General features: G+C 40.9%; 1 protein-coding gene across 4 annotated transcripts in view; it reads left to right on the forward strand.

Moving 5' to 3' along the window:
• LOC127202537 (cytochrome P450 3A9-like) overlaps nt 1-23,422 on the forward strand; it is a 112,550-nt gene that overhangs the window by 9,188 nt on the left and 79,940 nt on the right. Inside the window, exons 3-6 of one of the 4 annotated variants that reach the window (XM_051161182.1) lie at nt 13,370-13,422; nt 13,995-14,094; nt 20,583-20,696; nt 20,919-21,007. The exons of the other annotated variants lie outside the window; for them this stretch is intronic. Of the exons in view, the coding sequence (XP_051017139.1) occupies nt 13,370-13,422; nt 13,995-14,094; nt 20,583-20,696; nt 20,919-21,007 (356 nt within the window). The remainder of the gene's footprint in view (nt 1-13,369; nt 13,423-13,994; nt 14,095-20,582; nt 20,697-20,918; nt 21,008-23,422) is intronic. 4 annotated transcript variants of the gene reach the window in all.

Genomic DNA, 23,422 nt, shown 5'->3' on the forward strand with positions numbered 1-23,422 from the left:
TGCAAGTATTTTATTTAGTATTTTTGCATCTATGTTCATAAGAGAAATTGGTCTGAAATTCTCTTTCTTTGTTGAGTCTTTGTGAGGTTTAGGTATCAATGAGACTATGGCCTCATAGAATGAAGTTGGTAATTTTCCATCCATTTCTATCTTTTGGAGTAGCTTGAAGAGTATCGGTATTAGCTCGCCCTTAAAGGTCTGGTAGAATTCTGCACTGAAACCATCTGGCCCTGGGCTTTTTTTGGTTGGAAGACCATCGATGATTGCTTCTATTTCTGTAGGGGAAATGGGACTATTTAACTTGTTTATCTGTTCTTCACTCAACTTTGGCAAGTGAACTTGATCAAGAAAATCGTCCATTTCCCTTAGATTTTCAAATTTTGTGGCGTATATGCCTTCAAAGTAGGATCTTATGATTCTTTGAATTTCTTCAGTGTCTGTTGTTATGTCTCCCTTTTCATTTCTGATTTTGTTGATTTCAATACTGTCTCTCTGCCTTTTAGTTAGTTTGGCTAATGGTCTGTCTATCTTGTTGATTTTCTCAAAGAACCAGCTTTTGGTTTTGTTGATTCTTTGGACTGTTTTCTTAGTTTCTAATTTGTTAATTTCAGCCCTGAGTTTGATAATTTCCAGGCGTCTACTCCTCTTGGGTGTTTCTGCTTCTTTTTTTTCTAGGGCTTCCAGTTGTGTTGTTAAGATGCTTATGTGCGATGTTTCCAATTTCTTTTTAAAGGCACTTAGTGCTATGACTTTTCCTCTTAGCACTGCTTTCAATGTATCCCACAAATTTGGGTATGTTGTTTCATCATTTTCATTGAATTTCAGAAACTCCTTGATTTCTTTCTTTATTTCTTCCCTGACCCAGGTGTCATTTAGCAGAGAGTTGTTTAGTTTCCACAAACGTGTAGGCTTTTTGTTATTTCTGTTGTTGTTGAATTGCAGCCTAAGAGCATGGTGATCTGATAGGATACAAGGTATTATTTCAATCCTCTTGTATCTGTTGAGGCTTGCTTTGTGACCAACGATGTGATCAATTTTGGAGAAGGTTCCATGGGGTGCAGAGAAGAAGGTGTATTCTTTCTTGTTTGGGTGAAAGGTTCTATAGATATCTGTTAGATCCATTTGACACATGGCATTGGTTAATGATGTTATTTCTCGGCTTAGTTTCTGTTTCAATGACTTATCCTTCAGTGAGAGTGGGGTGTTGAAGTCTCCCACTATTATTGTGTGGGGATCGATGTGTGGTTTAAGCTTTTTTAGGAGATCTTTTACATATGTGGGTGCCCTTGTATTGGGAGCATAGATGTTCAGAATTGTGATGTCATCTTGGTTGACTTTACCTTTGATGAGTATGAAGTGTCCTTCCTCATCCCTTTTGATTAATTTTGGTTGAAAGTCTATTTTGTTCGATACTAAAATGGCTACACCTGCTTGCTTCTTGTGACCATTTGCTTGGAATATTTTTTCCAACCTTTTACCCTGAGGTAATGCCTTTCATTATGGGTGAGATGTGTTTCTTGGATGCAGAAGAATGTTGGGTCTTGTTTATGTACCCATTCGGTTAGTCTGTGTCTTTTTATTGGAGAATTGAGGCCATTGATGTTGAGAGATATTAATGACCAGTGACTGTTAAGAGTCTTAATTTTGATGTTGTTTCCAGTCGAGCGTTTGTGTAGTTGTGTTTTTGCCATGGGATAGTTATCTATTTCCTGGGTAGTTTTGGTTGTAGCTTGACCCTTTGGGATGGAGTTTTCCTTCTAGTACCTTCTGTAAAGCTGGGTTTGTGGATAGGTACTGTTTGAATTTGTTTTTGTCATGGAATATTTTGTTTTCTCCATCAATGGTTATTGATAATTTTGCTGGGTAAAGTAGTCTGGCCTGGCATCTGTGTTCTCTTAGGGTTTGCAGGATCTCTGTCCAGGCCCTTCTGGCTTTTATGGTCTCTGCTGAGAAGTCAGGTGTAATTCTGATAGGTTTACCATTAAATGTTATTTGGCCCTTTTCCCTTGCAGCTTTTAATATTTTTTCTTTGTTCTGCATGTTTTGTGTTTTGATTATTATGTGGCGGGCAGTTTTTCTTTTCTGGTCAATTCTATTTGGTGTTCTGTAGGCCTCTTGTATGTTTATAGGCATCTCTTTCTTTAGATTGGGGAAATTTTCTTCTATGATTTTGTTGAGAATAGTTTCTGGGCCCTGGAGTCTGATGTCTTCTCTTTCTTCAATGCCTATTATCCGCAAATTTCTTCTTTTTATGGTGTCCTTAATTTCTTGGATGTTTTGTGTCAGGAGTTTTCCAGATTTGGCATTTTCTTTAATGGTTGATTCAATATCTGTGATTGTATCTTCTAGCCCTGAGATTCGTTCTTCCATCTCTTGGATTCTGTTAGAAAAGCTCACCTCTGTGTTGCTCGCCTTCTTCTCTGAGGTCTCACGTTCTCGTTTTTCTTCTGTCTGTGTGTTTATCATTGAATCCATTTTCATTTTCAGATCTTGAACTGATTTTTTGATTTCTTTCATCTGATTTTTTGTATATTCCTGAGTTTCTTCCATTGCCTCTTTATAGGTCTTCAGAGCTTGAACCGTTTTAGTTATTTCTTTCATCTGGTTGTTTGCATTTTCCTGCAATTTTTCCAGTTCCACTCTATGTGCTTCTTTTATGTCTCTCACCTGTTTGTCTGCGTCTTCCTGCATTTGATTACGAATTTTATTTGTTTCCTCCATTATCATCCTCATTACTAAGGATTTGAGGTCATTTTCTTGTATTTCCGTTGTATTTGAGTTCTCTGGGTGGTTTTCTTTGGGATAGCTGGAAACTGGAGACGCCATGTTGTTTTGGGGTTTTTTGCGTATGCTTTTTCGTTGTCCTTTAGACATCTTGCCGTCTTTGTTTTTGTTGGGTAGCTTCCAGAGTTGAATGGAGGGTGTCTGACGATAGATTCACTTGTTTTCTTACGATTTCCCTAGGCTGCGAGCTCAAAGCTTCACTGGTGTGGATGTTAGGAGGTTAGCCCTGTTGTTCTGGTCTCTCACAGCCAGTGATCCTCAGTCCCCCTTTGCTGTGGATCCTGCAATTGTTCTGGGTCTCTGAATGAGCGTTGGGTCAGGCCAAGGTATCCACAGCCTTCTGTGTTCCCTGCCAAGTCCAGCCAGGAGCACTGGGACCGAACCACGGGCAGAACTCAGCTAGATTCTCAGGGCCAGAACCGTCTGCCAAGCTCAGCTAGGGATTTTGGGCCCAAAATGCACACAGGGTCCAGCCAGAATTTTTGGGCTGGGACTACGCACCAAGCTCCACTAGGGCCTTTTGGCCCAAAGTGCGTGCTGTGGTCAGTTATTGACTCAGGGCCCGAACTGACCACCAATCTCAGCCAGGAATTCTGGATTCAAACTGTACACTGTGTCCAACCAGAGTCTTAGAGCTGGTGGAACCGAGAGCTCTGTCCAGCCTGTGCCACAGCAGGAGAACTGCGGCTGCTCTGAGTTAGCGCCAGTGGCGGAACAAGTGCTCCGCCCGCACTGTGTCCCCGCAGGGGAGCTGCCGCTGAGCTGAGGTGGTGCCTAGGATGGAACCGAGCACGTCACCAAGCCTGCGCCACAGCAGGAGAACTGCGGCTGCTCTGAGTTAGCGCCAGTGGTGGGACAAGTGCTCCGCCCAGACTGTGTCACCGCAGGGGAGCTGCCGCTGAGCTGAGGTGGTGCCTAGGATGGAACCGAGCACGTCACCAAGCCTGCGCCACAGCAGGAGAACTGCGGCTGCTTTGAGTTAGCGCCAGTGGTGGAACAAGTGCTCCGCCCAGACTGTGTCACCGCAGGGGAGCTGCCGCTGAGCTGCGGTGGTGCCTAGGATGGAACCGAGCACGTCACCAAGCCTGCGCCACAGCAGGAGAACTGCGGCTGCTCTGAGTTAGCGCCAGTGGTGGAACAAGTGCTCCGCCCGCACTGTGTCACCGCAGGGGAGCTGCCGCTGAGCTGCGGTGGTGCCTAGGATGGAACCGAGCACGTCACCAAGCCTGCGCCACAGCAGGAGAACTGCGGCTGCTCTGAGTTAGCGCCAGTGGTGGAACAAGTGCTCCGCCCGCACTGTGTCACCGCAGGGGAGCTGCCGCTGAGCTGAGGTGGTGCCTAGGATGGAACCGAGCACGTCACCAAGCCTGCGCCACAGCAGGAGAACTGCGGCTGCTCTGAGTTAGCGCCTGTGGTGAAACCAAGTGCTCCGCCCAGACTGTGTCACCGCAGGGGAGCTGCCGCTGAGCTGAGGTAGTGCCTAGTGTGGAGCAGCGTGCTCAACTAAGCCTGCGCCACAGCAGGGGAGCTATGGCCACGCTGAGTTAGTGCCTCAGGCAGAATTGTTTGCTGGGCCGGGCCAGTACCCGGGACTCTGGGGCCGAACTGTCCGCCGAGTCCAGTCTGGGTCCAAAGGCTCCACGCGACCCAAATCCTGCCCCGAGTCCCCTCTCCCGCAGCAATTCCCACCAGCCACCACACCAATCGCCTCCACCGGAAGGCTATGAGCTGCAAACCTCAGCCGCCGCTGCTGGTGCCGCTGGTGCTGCCGCCTCTGCTGCCGCCGCTCCGATCAGAGAAAAACCACGCTCCTCCCGTGTGCAGGGGCACGCAGGTCCTCCGCACCCTGGTCCCTCCGAACCGTGGAGCACTCCTGCTGCCGTGATGTTCGGACCTCGGTGTTCCTGGCTCAGAAATCTGTGCAATTCCCTGAATTGTTCACTGGAGCCTCCAAACGCGGTCCACACTGCTCGCCGCCATCTTGGATCCTCTCTAGGACGTCACAATTCTGAACATCAATGCCTACAGACTGGGAAAAGATCTTCACCAACCCTAAACCTGACAGAGGTCTAATATCCAAAACATATAAAGAACTCAAGAAGTTAAACACCACCAAACCAATTAATCCAATTGAGAAATGGGCCTCAGAACTAAACAGAGAATTCTCAACAGAGGAATATCGAATGGCTTAGAAACACTTAAAGAAATGCACAATGTCTTTAGTTATCAGAGAAATGCAAATCAAAATGACTGAGAGTTCATCTTACACACATGAGAATGACTAAGATCAAAAATTCAAGTGACACCACATGCTGGTGAGGATGTAGAGAAAGAGGAACACTCCTTCATTGCTGGTGGGAATGCAAACTTGTACAACCACTTTGGAAATATATCTGGCACTATCTCAGAAAACTGGGAATAGGGCTTCCTCAAGACCCAGCTATTCCATTCCTTGGAATATACCCAGAAAATGCTCCACCACACAACAAGGACATATGCTCAACCATGTTCATAGCAGCCTTACTCATAATAGCCCGAATCTGGAAACAGCCTAAATGTTCCTCAGTTGAAGAATAGATAAAGAAACGGTGGTACATTTACACTATGGAATACTACTCAGCTATCAAAAACAAGGAACTCCCAAAATTTGTGGACAAATGGATAGGAATAGAAATGATCATACTGAGTGAGTTAACCCAGAAACAAACTCACATGGTATATACTCACTTATAATTGAGCACTAGCCCAAAAGGCACATGCCACAAAAGTCTTCTATTACAAGGAGAATGGGATAGATGTGAGGACTCTAGGTAAGAGAAATATAGGATATGGGGAAATAGAAGGACCCAGAGGGTCCTAGAAACCTACAAGAAAAACATCATGATGGGTGGATTGGGGCCCAGTGGGGTCTTCTCAAACTATTGCACTAACCAAGGACAATACAATAGTAAACATCAAACCCACCTCTAATCTACCCAATGAATGTGGAGAGTGGGGACTGGCTACGACATGAACTCGGGTGCTCCATTTTGACCGCCTCCCCTTGGTGGTCAATGAAAGAATAAGCCAGCTACCAAGATGACACTTGATAGCCTATAACCATATAATGGGGAAGGAAGTCCCCCTTGGTCATAGACCTAGGGGAGGGGAATAGGGTGAAAGTGGGGGAGAGGGAGGAATGGGAAGATTCAAGTGCTGGAATAACAACTGAGTCTGAATAAATGAATACAATTAAAAATAAAAAATTTTATAAAAAGATGAAATCTCTGAGCTGTTTTGATTTACATTTCTCTAATGAGTAAGGAGGTTGAGCATTTCTTTAAGTGTTTCTCAGCCATTCGATATTCCTTTGTTGAGAATTCTCTGCTTAATTCTGAGCCCCATTACTTAATTGGGCTATTTGGTTTGGTGGTGTTTAATTTCTTGAGTTCTTTATACATTTTGGATAGTAGACTTTTGTCAGGTGTAGGGTTGGTGAAGATCTTTTCCCAGTCTTTAGGCTGTCACTTTGTTCTATTGAGACTGTCTCCTGCCTTACAGAAGCTTCTCAGCCTCATGAGGTCCCATTTATTAAATGTTGACCTTAAGTCTTGAGCTGTTGCAGTTCTGTTCAAGAAGTTGTCTCCTGTGCCAATGTGTTCCAGGATCTTTCCCACTTTTTCTTCTAAGAGATTTAGTGTCTCTGGTTTTATGTTGAGGTCTTTCATCCATTTGGGCTAGACTTTTGAGCATGGTGATAAATATGGATTTACATGCATTTTTCTACATGTAAGCATCCAGTTAGACCAGCCCCATTTATTGAAGATGCTATCTTTTTTCCATGAATAGATATGGCTTCTTGTCAAAAATCAAGTATCCATATGTATGTAGATTTATTTCTGGGTCTTAGATTTGATTTCATTGATCAGCCAGCCTATTGATATGCCAGTACCATGCTGTTTTAATTACTGTTGTTCTATAGTATAGCTTGAGATCCAGTATGGGGATTCCTCTGGAGGATCTTTTATTGTACAGGATTGTTTTAGCTATTCTGGTTTTTTGTTGTTGTTGTTTTGTTTTTCCATATGACATTGAAAATTGATCTTTCAATGTCTTTAAAATTGTGTAGGTATTTTGATAGGGATTGCATTGAATCTGTAAATTGCTTTTACTAAGATGATCATTTTTACTATGTTAATTCTCCCAATCCATGAACCAGGGAGCTCTTTCCACCTTCTGATGTCATGTTCAATCTCCTTCAGAGATTTGAAGTTTTTTTCAAACAAATCTTTCACTTGCTTCGTTAAAGTTACTCTTAGATATTTTATATTGCTTGTAGCTATCGTGAAGTGTGTGGTTCCTCTAATTTCTTCCTCTGCTTGATTTTCATTTGTATACAGGAAGGCTACTGACTTTTTACATTTAATTTTGTATCCAGACACTGTGCTGAAGGTCTTTATCAGCTGTCAGAGTTCTCTGGTGGAATTTTGGGGGTCACTTATATATACTGTCATATCATCTGCAAACAGAGGTAATTTGGCTTTCTCCTTTACATTTGGATCCCCTTGACCTCCTTTTGTTGTCTTATTTCTCTAGATAGAACTTCAAGAATTATATTGAAGGGATATTGAGAAAGCAGGCAGCCTTTCCTGGTCCCTGATTTTAGGGGAATTTCCTTGAGTATCTCCCCATTTAATTTGATGCTGGCTATTAGCTTGCTGTATATAGCCTTTATTATGTTATCTATGTGCCTTTTATCCCTGAACTCTCTAAAACTTTAAAGATGAATGAGTGTTGGATTTTGTCAAATGCTTTTTCTGAATATAAGGAGATGATCATGTGGTTTTATTCTTTCAGTTTGTTTATATGGTGGATTATCTTGATGGATTTCCATGTATTCTGCATGCCTGGAATGAAATCCTACTTGGTTATGGTGATATCTTTGATGCGTTCTTGTATTCGCTTTGTACGTATTTTTATTGAGTTTTTTGCATCAATGTACATAAGAGAAATAGGTCTTAAAATCCCCCCCCCTCTCTCTTTGGTTTGGTCTTTGTGAGGTTTAGGTATCAAAGTGAATGTGGCCTCATAGAATGAATATGGTAAAGTTCCATTTGTTTCTATCTTTTGGAGTAGCTTGAAGAGTATTGGTATTAGCTCTTCTTTGAAGATCTTGTAGAATTCTGCTCTGAAACCATGTGGCCCTGAGATTTTTTTTGATTGGGAGAGTATTAATAACCACATCTATTTCTGTAGGAGAAATAGGACTATTTAATTAGTTTATCTGATCTTGATTCAATTTTGACAAGAAATTTGTTCTTTTCCCTTAGATTTTCAAATTTTGTGGCATATATGCCTTTGAAGTAGGATCTTATGATTCTTTGTATTTCTTCAGTGTCTGTTGTTATGTCTCCCTTTTCATTTCTGATTTTTTTTAATTTGGAGAGTGTCTCTCTGTCTTTTCACTAGTTTGATTAACAGTTTGTCTATCTTTTTATTTTTTCAAAGAACCAGCTTCTGGTTTTGCTGATTCCTTAAATGGTTCTATTTGTTACTAATTTATTGATTTTAGCCTTGAGTTTGATTATTTCCAGACCTCTACTCTTCTTGGGCGTTTCTGCTTTTTTCCCTTGGAATTCCAGATGTATTGTTAAGTTGCATATTTGCAATGCTTCCAATTTCTTTGTGAAGGCACTTAGTGCTATGAATTTTCCTCTTAGCACCACTTTCAGTGTGTTCCAGAAATTTGGGTATGTTGTTCCTTCATTTTCATTGAATTTCAGGAAGTCCTTAATTTGTTTCTTTATTTCTTCCCTGACCCAGGTGTCATTAAGTAGAGAGTTGTTTAGTCTCCATGCATGTGCAGCCTTTTTGTTATTTCTGTTGTTGTTGAAGTCCACCGTAAGTCCATGGTGATCTGATAGGATACAAAGCATTATTTCAATCTTCTTATATCTTTGAGGCTTGCTTTGTGACCTACTATATGATCAATTTTGGAGAATGTTCCATGAGGTGCTGAGAAGAAGGTATACTCTTTTGGGTTTGAGTGCAATGTTCTGTAGATATCTGTTAGATCCATTTGATTCATGACACTGGTTAGTGTCATTTTGTATTGGTTTAGTTTCTGTTTCAATGACCTATCCTTCAGTGAAAGTGGGGTGTTGACATCTCCCACTATTAGTGTGTAGGGATTAATGTGGTTTAAGCTTTGTTAATAGCTCTTTTAAAAATGTGGATGCTCTTTTATTGAAATGTAGATGTTCAGAAATGTGATGTCATCTTGTCTGACTTTAGCTTTGATGAGTATGAAGTGTCCTTCCTCATCTCTTTTGGATTAATTTTAGCTGGAAGTCTGTTTTATTAGATACTAAAGTGGCTACGTAAGCTTTCTTCTTGTGTCCATTTGCTTGGAATAACTTTTCCAGCCTTTTACCCTAGGTAATGTCTATCCTTGTGGTTGAGATGTATTTTTTGAATACAGAAGAATGTTGGGTCTTGAATATGCATAAATTCAGTTAATCTGTGTCTTTTTATTGGAGAATTAAGACCACTGATGTTGAGAGATATTAATGACCAGTGACTGTTAAGTCCCTTCATTTTGATATTGGTTGCAGTAGAGTGTTTGTATGTTTATGTTTTCCTACAATTAAGTTATCTATTCCCTGTGTTATTTTGGTTGTAGTTTGTCACTTTGGGTTGGAGTTTTCCTTCTAGTATATTCTATATGGCCTGATTTGTGGGTATTGGCTTTTTGAATTTGTTTTGTCATGGAATTTCCTGTTTTGTCCATCAACAGTTATAGCAGTGTGGACTGGCATCTATGGTCTCATAGGCTTTGCAGGACCTCTGCCCAGGCCCTTCTGACTTTTATGGTCTCTGCTGAGAAGTCGAGTGTAATTCTGATAGGTTTGCCATTATATGTTACTTGGCCATTTTCCCTTGCCACTTTTAACATTTTTTCTTTGTTCTGTACATTTTATGTATTGATTATTATGTGGCAGGAAAATTTTCTTTTCTGGCCTATTCTATTTAGTGTTCTGTAGGCCTTTTGTATATTTATATGCATCTCCTTTAAGTTGGGGACATTTTCTTCTATTATTTTGTTGAAAATATTTTCTGGGCCATAGATTCAGGCATCTTCTCTTTCTTCAATGCTTATTATTATTAGATTTCATCTTTTCATGGTGTCCTTGATTTATTAGATGTTTGTGTCAGGAATTTTTCAGATTTTGCATTTTTCTTTGATGGTTGCTTCAAGTTCTACAATTGTGTCTTCTAGTCCTGAGATTCAGTCCTCCATCTTTTGAATTCTGTTAGAGAAGGTCATCTCTGTGTTGCTTGTTTTCTTCTCTATGTTCTCTCATTCCTGTCTTTTTTCTGTCTGTGCTTTTATCATTGTTTCCATTTTCATCTTCATATCTTGAACTGTTTTATTGATTTCCTTCATTTGATTGTTAGTATTTTCCTGAACTTCTTCCAGTACCTCTATATAGGTGTCTTTGATATCTTCAATGTATTTGGATGCATCTTCCTGGCATTTGTTTGTGGATTTTATTCATTTCCTCCATTATCATTTTCATTACTAAGAATTTGAGTCATTTTCTTGTGTTTTAATTGTGTTTGATTTCTCAGGGTTGATTTCTTTGGGATAACTGGGATCTGGAGATGCCATATTGTTTGGTTTTTGTTGTTTGATTTTTACTCTGACCTTTAGTTATATTGCTGTCTCTGATGTTGGGAGGTAGCTTCTGGTGTCCTTCATTAGTAGTTGAGAGCGGTTTGTTGGTGAGTGACTATAGGTCAAAGGCCTTTGCCTGTGGAAAACAGAGAACATTTCCCTGGAACAGGCAAGTGACCTGGTTTCACCTCCAAGGGACTTTGCTCCATACCCTGGGCTCCCCACTGGGTCAGCAGAGGTAGATGCTGGTGCTCTGCAGCCCCAGGAGCAGTTCTAGTTGGTGCAGGTAGAGTCAGTTATCCTGTCTTTGGCTGGGCTTTGAATACTCTGCCTTCCAGCCCTAAGGCTTTTGGTCCTAGGCTCAGATCACTCTAGAGTGCCTGAAACCCTGCTGGCTTCTAGCAGTTGTTTAGGATTCTGCCTGATCCATCCAGGCAGTGGGGCCTATGTTCCACCTGCCAGGGAGAGAACAGATACTACCTTCTGATTGTTGTTGGTTGACTAGAATTCTGTCCTATCCCTTCAGACTGGTTCAGCCTCTCCCAAGGGCATGGAAGACCCTGCTGGGCTGTGGAGACTGGCTAGGCCAGGTCAGTTCTGCCCAATTGTTCAGGAACAGTCAGCTGGAACAGGTAGCTAGGTTTCTACCCAGTCCAGTTCAGATGGCACAGCTGTGGTGGCTCAATCCCACCTAGTCATGCAGGAACTCCCACTGGGATGAGATGGCTGTTTTGTTTTCTGCCTTATCCAGTTGGGCCTTTCCAGCCTTTCCTGAGAGTTTGGGAGGCCCTGCTGGGCTTTGGAGAATGGCTCGGCTAGGTCAGTTCTATCCAATTGTATGGGAACAGTCTGCTGGAGCAGGTAAGTAGGTTTCTGCCCAGTCCAGTATAGACTGCACAGCTTTGGCTGGATAATGTGTCCACAACCTCCTGGTCTGCCATGTGGCACCTGAGGCTTTCTGTGAACTGGCACAGGGCAGGTGGGAGGGGGGTCTGAGGACATATCCATCCATTTTCCTGAGATTTCTCAAGGCCAGGAGTTCTGTTTCTTCACTGCTGAGAGTTCAGTACCATATAACGAGTTCATGCTATAGAACATGTTTGCAGTTCTCAAGCAGGCTTGGGTCCAGACTCTGAGGACTGGGCACCCACCTTCCATGGGTCATTGGATTACCTGAGGCCAGACCTGCCTGTGGTCTCCACTGTACAGACTCCTCTCACCTAGGGTTCTCCAGGTCTTGAGGTCTGTTGCTCCCAGTTGGGTCCCTAGTCTCTGTCCTATAGATCAGATACAGTGAGAGTTCCATGCTGCCATATTAGAAAATCAATTTTTGTCTTTTTTATTACCTTGGCAACTCTTACAAAGGAAAAAATTTAATTGGGCCTGGCTTACAGTTCAGAGGCTTAGTCCACCATCATCTAGGCAGACAGAGTGCTGGAGAGGCAGTCAAAAGTTCTACATTTGGATCTGCAGGCAGAAGGAAGTGACTGCCACACTGGGTGTGGCTTGAGCATCTGAGACCTCAAAGCTCACCCTCAGTGATCACATCCTACAACAAGGCCGCGCCTCCTAATAGTGCCACTCTCTTTAGGCCTAGGAGGCCATTTTCTTTCAAACCACCATAAATAATAATGTTTTGTATAGATGTGGCATCTCTCCATCTTTCTGTGTTCAGTAGAAAACCTGAGAAGCAAGTTCTCTGTCATTCTTTGTTTACTTATTTTCTCACTCAGCAGTGTGCCTGAGACTAACCCACTCTCTAGATTGAAAGAGGTCCTGAACACCATGACAAGAGCTACAAAGGAAACTAACCTAGGCCCCTGGGGGCTCACAGAGACTGAACCACGAACCAAATAGCATTCATGGGCTGAACCCAGGCCCCATACACATCTGTAGTAGAGGTGCAGCTTGGTCTTCATGTGGGTTCCTTACTAATTAGAGTGGAGACTGTCTCTGACTCTGTTGCCTGCCTTTCAATCCATGTCCCCTATCTGGGCTGCTTTGTCTGGCCTCAGTGAGAGCAGAAGCAATTAGTCCTGCTGTGACTTGGTGCACCAGGGTGGGTTGGTGCCCTTCTCCTAGGACAAGTAAAGGGAGGTAGGGGACAGGGGGTGTGAGGGTGAGGCTAGGAGGAAAGAATGGAGGGGTCTGTGATCAAGCTGTAAAATCATTAAATAAATAAATTCATGAATGGGGGGAGGCAAAGAAGTCCTAAATTTGTTCCAGCTTCTACTTCCTCTGGTGTTCTAGGGAGAGCTTTTGAGGTAAATAAAATTAAATATGGAGATACACAATGGTGCCTGTTGCTGGAATCCTTCCTCATGTTCACTTAGCTTCTGTTTTCTCTTGTGCCTATGAAAGGAATACCTCCAAGTCCTTGAGCATTTAGGGATGACATGTGGGGAAACAAATATATTTTAGAGAGCCACAGACTCCCTGTTATTCATAGACAAGAGTAAGTGGCCATGCATGTACAATGCTGGGGGTAAACATAACAATTTCAATGTTCTCATTTCAAATATCTCCTGTATTCTCTCTCCTTCCTACTCATACACATAAGAATAAGAGCATACGCCTTATTGCCAGGGATAGATAGTAATATTGACTTAGTAAAATTCAAATCATTTGTACCCCAATTAGGTAAGGGCAATCTACTTAAAATAGTAGTCCAGGGCAGGAAGATGGCTCAACTGGTAAATGTGTCTGCCACCAATCCTGAGCATCTGAATTTGATCCTTAGAACCTACATGGTGGGAGGAGAGAATTGACGACCATAAGTGGTCCTCTATTCTACCTATTCTCTCACACACACACACAGACACACAGACACACACAGACACACAGACACACAGACACACACTAAATAAATAAGTAAATAAATAAATATAAAATAATAATAATGATTTTTAATTTTCTTTCTTTTCCCAGGGATTTTGGGAGTTTGACAGACAATGTCATAAAAAATATGGTAAAATATGGGGGTAAGTATTCTGGAAGCTTCCATTAGTTTACTTGAAAATATAACATATCTCAGGGCCTGGAAGACAACCGTAGACCGTAGCCTCTTGAGGTGAATGCATGATCATAAGTATTTTAGAGCTTTTCCTACCACAGGTCCCATATGTCTCCAGGTATTATGGTTCAAAGATTGCATTAGTCTGAGAAAGTTACACATTTTGACCTTTCTCTTAAACTTGATGGCCCAAGGATGGCTCACCTGACCTTCTGCCCAATGTTTGGCTATTCAATTCAATATTCATGTATGCATCACCCAGATTTAACAAATGTTCCCATTTATTTCTAAGTGTGATCTCTTTGTAGAACTATTTCATGATTGCCCCTTCCTGCATGAGCTACATTATACTTCTGCTCATGAGACTCCTGTGACATGAGGTCAGAATTCCTGTCTTCAACTAGAAGCTCACATCGTTGTGTATTGCACAATTTGGATTATGGGTTTTGTAAGATCTGAATCAATATTTGGGTTCCAGGGCATGCCTCCAGCTATAAAATCAGCCTGGTTAGTTGAATCCTCTCTGCTTTCCCAATGCAGGTTTTATGAGGGCCAACAACCTATTTTGGCTATCATGGATCCAGACATAATCAAAACAGTGTTGGTGAAAGAATGTTATTCTACTTTCACAAACCGTCGGGTAGGCATCTGTTCTTTAAATCATTTCAACATTTATTCATGTGTTTATGCATTAGGTAGGTGTTTTGGTGTGTATGAGTCTGTGTGTGTGTGTGTGTGTGAGAGAGAGAGAGAGAGAGAGAGAGAGAGAGAGAGAGAGAGGGAGGGAGGGAGAGGGAGAGATTTTCTTTATCTATTCACCTATTAATGGACTAATGGACTGTGATGACTACTCTTGGGTGTCCACTTGACATACCCTAGAAAAGGGACCATAAGTTGAAGAATTTCCTGTCAGATAAGGCTATGAGCATGTCTGTGAGGCATTTTCCTGATGGTTAAATGATGTAGGAGGGCCCAGCACAGTATAGGTGGTACCATCCCCAGGTCGACTGTATAAGAAAGGTAGCTTAACAAGAGCCTGGGAGCAAGCCAGTGAGCAGGATGCCTCTGTTGATTTCTGCCTCAAGCTCTTGGCTTCCCCCAGTGATGAAGTACAAACTGTAAACTAAAACAAACCCTTTCTTCTACAAGTTGCTTCTAGTCATGGAGTTTAATACAGCAATGGAAATCAAACAAAACCAATACCTAAGCTGATTCTACAGCATGACTATTATGAATATAATTCCCCCCCCCCAAAAAAAACATGGGTACACAGATATCTCTGTGGTATGTTGAGTTCAATTCCTTTTCATTTAAACCCAGTAATAGTGCAGTGTATCATGTGGTAGTTAAATGTTCAGACTTTAAAGGATCCTATACACTGGTTTCTATGGTCACTGAACAAAGTAACATTCCCACTAGCAGCATAATACAATAATTCATTTCCCATATATTTTCACTAACATTTATTGTTTAACAGGAGTCTTTCTATAAGAAAGGAAACATCTCTTATTTGAAGGAAGCAAATACACCTATTTTTCTTTTTGTGGATTATGTTTGGTAACATGTCTGAAAATTTATCTCATAAACCTCATCATTGGTTACATTTTTTTCTTTTTTTAAATTTTATTTTATTTTATTAATTTATTCTTGTTACATCTCAATGTTTATCCCATCCCTTGTATCCTCCCATTCCCCCCCCCCATTTTCCCATTATTCCCCTCCCCTATGACTATTCCTGAGGGGAATTATGTCCCCCTATATATTCTCATAGGGTATCAAGTCTCTTCTTGGCTACTTGCTGTCCTTCCTCTGAGTGCCACCAGGTCTCCCCCTCCAGGGGACATGGTCAAATGTGAGGCACCAGAGTACGTGAGAAAGTCGTATCACACTCTCCACTCAACTGTGGAGAATATTCTGACCAACCAGCGAAGGTCACGAGAAGCTACCTCCCAATAAGAGACACCAAAATGACAAGAGGACAGTGAAAGAATGCCAACAAAAAACAAAACAGCTTGGCACCTCTAGATCCCAGCAATCCCCATGAAAACAGCTGGAGAACCCAGAAACAATCAAAATGCAAGAAAATGACCTCAAGTCCTTAGAAAGGAAGATGATAGTGGAAGAAACTAATAAATTCTGTAAACAACTGCAGGAGGAGACAAACAAGAGGGCTGAAGACTTAAAAGAGTCATATAAAGAAGCACTAGAAGAATTTCAGAAAAAATACAAATAACCAGATGAAGGAAATCATTAAAACAGTTCAAGACCTGAAGATAAAAATGGAAGCTATGACAAAGGCACACACAGAAGAAAAACGTGATTGAGAGGCATCAGAGAAGAAAGCAAGCATCTCAGAGGTGACCTTATCTAACAGAATGCAAGAAATGAAGGAACGAATATCTGGACTTGAAGATACAATCATAGAACTCGAAACAACCATCAAAGAAAATGCTAAGTATGTAAAATTCCTGACACAGAACATCCAAGAAGTCAAGGACACCATGAAAAGATGAAACTTGAGAATAATAGGTATTGAGGAAAGAGAGGACAACTGACTCCACAGCTCAGAAAATATCTTTAACAGAATCATAGAAGAAAATTTCCCCAATCTGAAGAAGGAGATGCATATGAGCATACAAGAGGCCTACAGAACACCAAATAGAATAGACCAGAAAAGAAATTCTTCTCGCCACATAATAATAAAAACACAAAACATACAGAACAAGGAAAAATATTAAAAGTGGCAAGAGAAAAGGCCTAGAAACATACAATGGCAAACCTATCAGAATTACTCTCGACTTCTCAGCAGAAACCATGGAGGCCAGAAGGGCCTGGACAGAGGTCTTGCAAACCCTAAGAGAACAGAGATGCCAGGCAAGATTACTATATCCAGTGAAACTGTAAATAACCGTTAACGGAGCAAACAAGATATTCCATGACAAAAACAAATTCAAACAGTAATTAGCCACAACTCCAGCTTTACAGAAGGTACTAGAAGGAAAACTCCACCCGAAAGGGTCACATTACAACCAAAACTACATAGGAAATAGGTAACTACACCATCGCAAAATCACAACATCACAAAATCTCGACTGGAGCAAACAGCAAAAATGAAGGGACTTAGCAGTCACTGGTCATTAATATCTCCCAACATCAATGATCTCAATTCTCTAATAAAAAAGACACAGACTAACTGAGTGGATGCATAAACATGACCCAACATTCTTCTGCATTCAAGAAACACATCTCAACCACAAAAACAGACATTGCCTCAGAGTAAAAGGTTGAGGGAAAATATTTCGAGCAAATGGTCACAAGAAGCAAGCTGGGGTAGCCATTCTAATATCTAATAAAATAAACTTTCAACCAAAATTAATCAAAGGGATGAGGAAGGACATTTCGTACTCATCAAAGGTAAAGTCAACCAAGAAGACATCAAGCTGTACTATAGAGCAACAGTAATTAAAACAGCATGGTACTGGCACAGCAATAGGCTGGTGGATCAATGGAATCGAATTGAAGACCCAGAGATGAATCCACACACATTTGGTCACTTGATTTTTGACAAAGAAGCTAAATCTATTTAATGGAAAAATGATAGCATCTTCAACAAATGGTGCTGGTCTAACTGGATGTCTACATGTAGAAAAATGCAATTAGACCCCTATTTGTCACCATGCACAAAACTCAAGTCCAAGTAGATTAAAAACCTCAACATAAAACCAGAGACATTGAATCAGTTAGAGGAAAAAGTGAGGAAGAGTCTGGAACACATTGGCACAGGAGACAACTTTCTGAATAGAACATCAACAGCCCAGGCCTTAAGGTCAACACTTAATAAATGGGACCTCATGAGGCTGAGAAGCTTCTGTAAGGCAGGAGACACTGTCAACAGAACAAAGTGACAGCCTACAGACTGGGAAAAGTTCATCACCAACCCTTCATTGATAAAGGTCTAATATCCAAAATATATAAAGAACTCAAGAAATTAAACACCATCAAACCAAATAACCCAACTGAGAAATGGGGCTCAGAACTAAACAGAGAATTCTCAACAGAGGAATATTGAATGGCTTAGAAACACTTAAAGAAATGCTGAGCCTCATTAGTCATCAGAGAAATGCAAATCAAAACAACACTGAGATTCCATCTCATACACATCAGAATGGCTAAGGTCAAAAACTCAAGTGACACCACATGCTGGTGAGGATCTGGAGAGAGAGGAACACTCCTTCATTGTTGATGGGAATGCAAACTAGTACAACCACTTTTGAAATCTATCTGGCACTTTCTCAGAAAACTGGGAATAGGATTTCTCAAGACTCAGCTATTCGACTCCTTGGAATACACCCAGAAAATGCTCTACCATACAACAGGGACATATGTTCAACTATGTTCATAGGTGCTTTATTCATAATAGCCAGAAATGGAAACAGCCTAAGTGTCTCTCAGTAGAAGAGTGGATAAAGAAACTGTGGTACATTTACACGATGGGATACTATTCAGCTATTAAAAACGAGGAACTCCCGATATTTGTGGACAAATGGCTTGAACTAGAAATTATCATAATGAGTGAGTTCACCCAGAAGCAAAAAGATACAAATTGTATATACTCACTTATATTGAGACACTAGCCCAAGGGGCATGTCCCATAAAAGATTTTACTTACCAGAGAGGTGGGTCAGATGGGAGGACATCCTATTGGGATGTTAGGTGAGAGAAGCATGGGAGAATGGGGAAATGGAAGGATCCAGAGGTTCCTGGAAACCTACAAGAAGAACATTATGACGGGCAGATCTGGGTCCTGGGGTCCTGCTCAAACTATGGCACCAGCCAAGGAAAATATAGGCAGTAAACTTCAAACCCCTACCCAGACCTAGCCAATGGACAGGACATTTTCCATCATTGAGTGAAGATGGAGGTCTGACTTTCATACAAACTTTGGTGCCCCATTTTTGACCATGTCCCCTTGATGGGGAGGCCTGGTGGCACTCAGAGGAAGGATAACAGGTCACCAAGAAGAGACTCGATACCCTATGATCATATACAGGGGGAGGAGGTCCCCCTCAGTCACAGACATAGGGGAGGAGAGTAGGGGGGAAGTGGGAGGAAGGGAGGAATGGGAGGATACAAGGGATGGGCTAACAATTTAGATGTAATATGAATAAATTAATAAAATATTTAAAAACATAAAAAAGAGTCAAATCATCAAACCAATGCTTTAATGATTGTATTGAGGATCCAAGAACAAAAGAAAATAATTTGGGGCTGTGGCTGTGGCTGGATCACTCATACACTGTTACATGCCATAGAATCACTGTGTCTATCCCTCCTACAAGAACACAGCCTCCTAATTATTGTGAATGAATTTTGACTCCACATGAGATGGAATAATTTGTTCCTCATCATTTTCAGAATCCTTTCTGTGTATCTCTTTCACTTAAAGCCTTCTTTCATTGTCTTTTCTTGCAAATTCAGAATGAGATTCTTAATGTCTACACATAAAAACCCACCTACCTACGCTCTCAGAATTTAGTTAGTTTTTTTATACATTTGGAGAAAATCACAGTTCTTAGCACTTAAATTGTATGTGTACTGCCTAAATAGCTGTGTCCATGGGTGCATGTGCTGAGGCAAGAGAAGGAATTTGGGTGTCTTTGCCACTCTGCCTTACTCCCTTGAGACAAAGTCTCTCACTGAACCCAAAGAACACTGTTTCATCTTGGCTAGATTGCTAGTGAGCTCTTGAAATCTGCATGTTTGTTCTGAACATTGCCGTTCTGGCACCTGTAGCCATGCCCAACTTTTTCTATTATGTGTGTTGAGGATTCACACAGGTCTTCACGATTGAGGGGGAAAGCACTCTTACCTGATGAGCCATCTCCTTAGCATAATCTTCTCATATAAAAGTATGATGTGCCTCTCTGTTCCTTCAACTGTTCTGATTACTTCCATCAATATTTCATAGCTTCCAGTGTACTGTACATTTTTGTTATATTCATACCTAAAGTGTTTCATCTTTTTTATTAGTGCTTATTGTTTTATTTTATATGTATTTTTTTGCCTGCATGTATGTCTTGTAATATGTGCATACTACATCCCTATGGAGCTAGATATGATCATCAAATCCCCCTGAAAATGGAGTTACATATGATTTAAAGTTTCCATTAAAGTGCTGGGAATAAAAACCTGTTCCTCTGGACAAGCAGCCAGTGCTTATAATAATTCATTTCTGTGGAAAAAATGTAAAGGTAATAGTGTGTTGTCTTACCTTAGAAATGCACCCAAATCTTTGTTTATTTTTTTTTAGTATCTTACAAAGGTGTTTTCACTCACATAAAATAGTTAGGCATGGCCACAGGCACAATAACTCCAGCACTGGGGAAAGAAAGATGTATTTCAGGAGCTCTGTAGCCAGCCAGCCAGCCTAGATGAAACAGGGAGCTTCGGGTTCAATGAGAGACCTTGTCTCAAAGAAATAATGCAGAGTGACAAAACAGGACACCTTGTGTCCTCCCCTTGCCTCTGCACATGCACACATGGACACACATTTGCATACCCACAAAGAAAAACACTAAAAACAATTGTTTCTCTAAATTTATTACATTGAATTCAATTTTGATATCATAGGTAAATCTTTATGTATAAACATCAGACACAAGATGTTGTCATTTTAAATTACATAGTGCCACAAAATACCCATTTTTGTACAAAACATGTGTTTTTTTAAATGAGCATAAGATTCAAGGTGGTAATCAACTATACCTAAAGAAAAATAGTAATAAAAATACTTTATATAGAATTGCATTAATTATTCCAAAGAATGCCTATAATTTTCAGTTACTGTTAGGTTTTCCCCAGTCACTTTCATCATCCCTTATCAAAGAACTCATCCTTTGAATATATGTAAATACATAACTAGCCTGTCTTTACAAGGCAACCAGTTGTCGTCAGTTCCTTTCTACTTGACACAGACTGAAAGGATGAAGTTAGGTGTTTGAGACAAATATGCATTGAACAGGTTAGATTAACTAACGAGAGCATCATAAATAAATGATACCTTTTTTAAACAACTGTTGAGTTCTCCAAACTTATATATGGCATCATCTCTTTTGCTTTGGAGTCTAGGCTTTTGGTCCAGTGGGAATTTTGAAAAAAGCTATTGCCTTTTCTGAAAATGAAGAATGGAAGAGATTAAGAACATTGCTGTCACCAACCTTCACCAGTGGAAAACTCAAGGAGGTAATGAAGTAGTAAGTTTCTCATTGGAAACATGGAGAACAGATCTGGGGACAGGTAGAGTGGAAGATCACAGCCCTTTCCAAAGCAGTGTCCACTGCGTTGACACTCCTAACCATGGCCTTTTGTATTGATGTGACCTCTTGCTTTGTCCTTGGGAAGGCAAATCCACTGAGAATTGAGCCCCCTCATCTCACTGTGAATGATATTTTGTTTTGTGCATAGATGTTCCCCATCATTAACCAGTATGCAGATTTGTTGGTGAAAAATGTGAGATGTGGAGCAGAACAAGGTGATCCCATCATCATGAAAGAGTAAGTACCACCACAGTTGTTGGGTGCTGGGCTCTTGCATTAGTTACTTTCCTGTTGCTGTGACAAAATAGTCCAACAAAAGCGACTGGAAAAAGAAAACATTTATTTTGGCTTACAGTTCCAGGTGCTACATATTCATTATGGCAGGAAGACATGGTGGCAGGACCAGAAGTTAACTGATATCACTGCATCTAATACTCAAGAAACAGGAGGCCCAGCCTATCAAGATTCAAGATCTAGCTGCAACAATCTACCCTTGCCAAATAGTAACATTGGCTCAGAAGCCAGTGTTTGAACACATAAGCCTGAGTGGGAACATTTCATATTCAAATCACAGCAGTTGTTAGTAGACACCACAATTGTCTGCTAGGGAGTTGAGGTTCACATTAAGTCTCTTCAGGAACCAGACATGAATGAATTGTTGTTGTTGTTGTTACTGTTGTTGTTTCAACAGATTACAACAACTCAGTCTCCTGCAGAGGCTGAGACCAGAGAAAACTAGAAGACTTTCCTGGAACAGTGCTGTGACTATAATAGGCCATCCCAGAAAAAAGGATATTTCCCAAGAGAAAGTAGGGTGATGTCTTAGTTTGAGATTTATTGCTGTGAAGAGACACCATGACCATGGCAACTCTTATAAAGGAAAACAATTCACTGCAGATGGCTTGATCTTTCAGAAGTTTAGTCCATTATCATCATGGTGAGAAGCATGGCAGAGTCCAGGCAGACATGGTGCTGGCGGAGTTGCTGAGAGTTCTACATTTTGATCAGCACGTAGCAGAAGGGTGCTGTCCCGCTGGGCGTGGTTTGGGAATATATGAGACCTCAGAGCCCACTTCCACATGACACACTCCCTCCAACAAGGCCACACCTATTCCAGCAAAGCTACACCACCTAATAGTTCTACTCCCTATGGGCCAAACATTCAAACACATGAGTCTATGAAGGCCATACCTATTCAAACCACCACAAGTGTGCCTAGGTGAAAAGATGCCACTTCTTTGTATAGGAGCTGTGATGATTCCTCTATCAGTTGTCCAATTATGTTGGAAATTCTAGAAAACAAGGTAAGTAGTTTACAAAGAAGGATCATGCATTTTTGTAAGAACAAAGGCCAATTATTTTGTAGACCGTCACTTAACTTAGGTTTGAATGGTGGTTATGTTATCCAGGCTATTCATTTCTGGTATAAACCCACAAAAGTGATTTTTGTTTCCTTGAGTGCGTCTTGTAAGAGGTCATATACTATATGTCTCACAGCTGGTACTACCATACAAAGACATTTTTGAGACCACTTGGGAAGCCTGAAAATGATATTGAAAAGTTCCTTTTAACTTTATTCGGTATTGTAATGCCACTGCAGTTACGTTCATGGACAGTGGTCCTTGTCTTTGTTACTATTGCTGCTATAGTATGGAAAACACATAAATAAGCACATATATATTTTGGGGAAGAGTGAGCATAATTACACTGTGTCCATTTCTATGGGACTGGAAACAGAAAACAGTAACATTGTAATACAATCGTTTGAATTATTTTTAAATAGTCTAATTTGTGCATCATCCTTAGCTTTGACCATCTTTCTTTGTCTCTGTGGGTCTTTTAATCATTACATTCATAAGTATAGAAATCACATTGAAACTTGTGACTTGATGGGTGACAGATGCCTGTGGGAAGGAGGCTAAAACTAGTGGTTAAAATCAGGCTTATACATTTGAATACATTGAATATGTATTTGTGACTTTCGAATTCCCCTTACTGTGGATAATCACAAGCCTATGAAATGAAATCATTTAAGATAACCATATACTAACAATTTCAGGTCCAAATTTAAAACAAAAGAAGGATCATGATTTAAAGCACATTTGTTAGTGTGACTTTTATAGAAAATAGATAGCCAAGAAAACATTTCACTCATATTATGATATTGTGTGTGCACCAGAGGTGTTAAAATGTACAAGTTAGAGCAATTTATAACTTATCATGGGCTTATCAAGAATATGAGTAAAACAGTAAATCTTCTCCAGGATCAGCAATATGGCTCCATGGGTAAAGAAGTTTACCACCATGACTGAAGGCCTGTGTTTAATCCTCAGGACCTGCATGGAGGAAGGAAAGAATTGATCCCTACAAGTTATCCTCTACATGCATGTCACGGCACAAATGTGCCCACATAAACACACATACATGCATGTACACACACCCCACAGGGGGAGGTGCACATACATGAAAGATACACCCAGAGTCAATAAATGAAAGTGTAACCATCCCACTATTTCTCTTTTAGCCTGTTTTTAAAAAGGGGGAGTTCCTGTAAGGCTGTGGGCTTTGTGATCAGATCATTTTCTAGAATAAACCCAGGCCTTTTGAGTCATTCTAGAAACACTGATGCACCACTCAGACTTCCTGGAAGAT

Source organism: Acomys russatus, chromosome 19 (assembly GCF_903995435.1).
Source record: "Acomys russatus chromosome 19, mAcoRus1.1, whole genome shotgun sequence".
Lineage (NCBI taxonomy): Eukaryota > Metazoa > Chordata > Mammalia > Rodentia > Muridae > Acomys > Acomys russatus.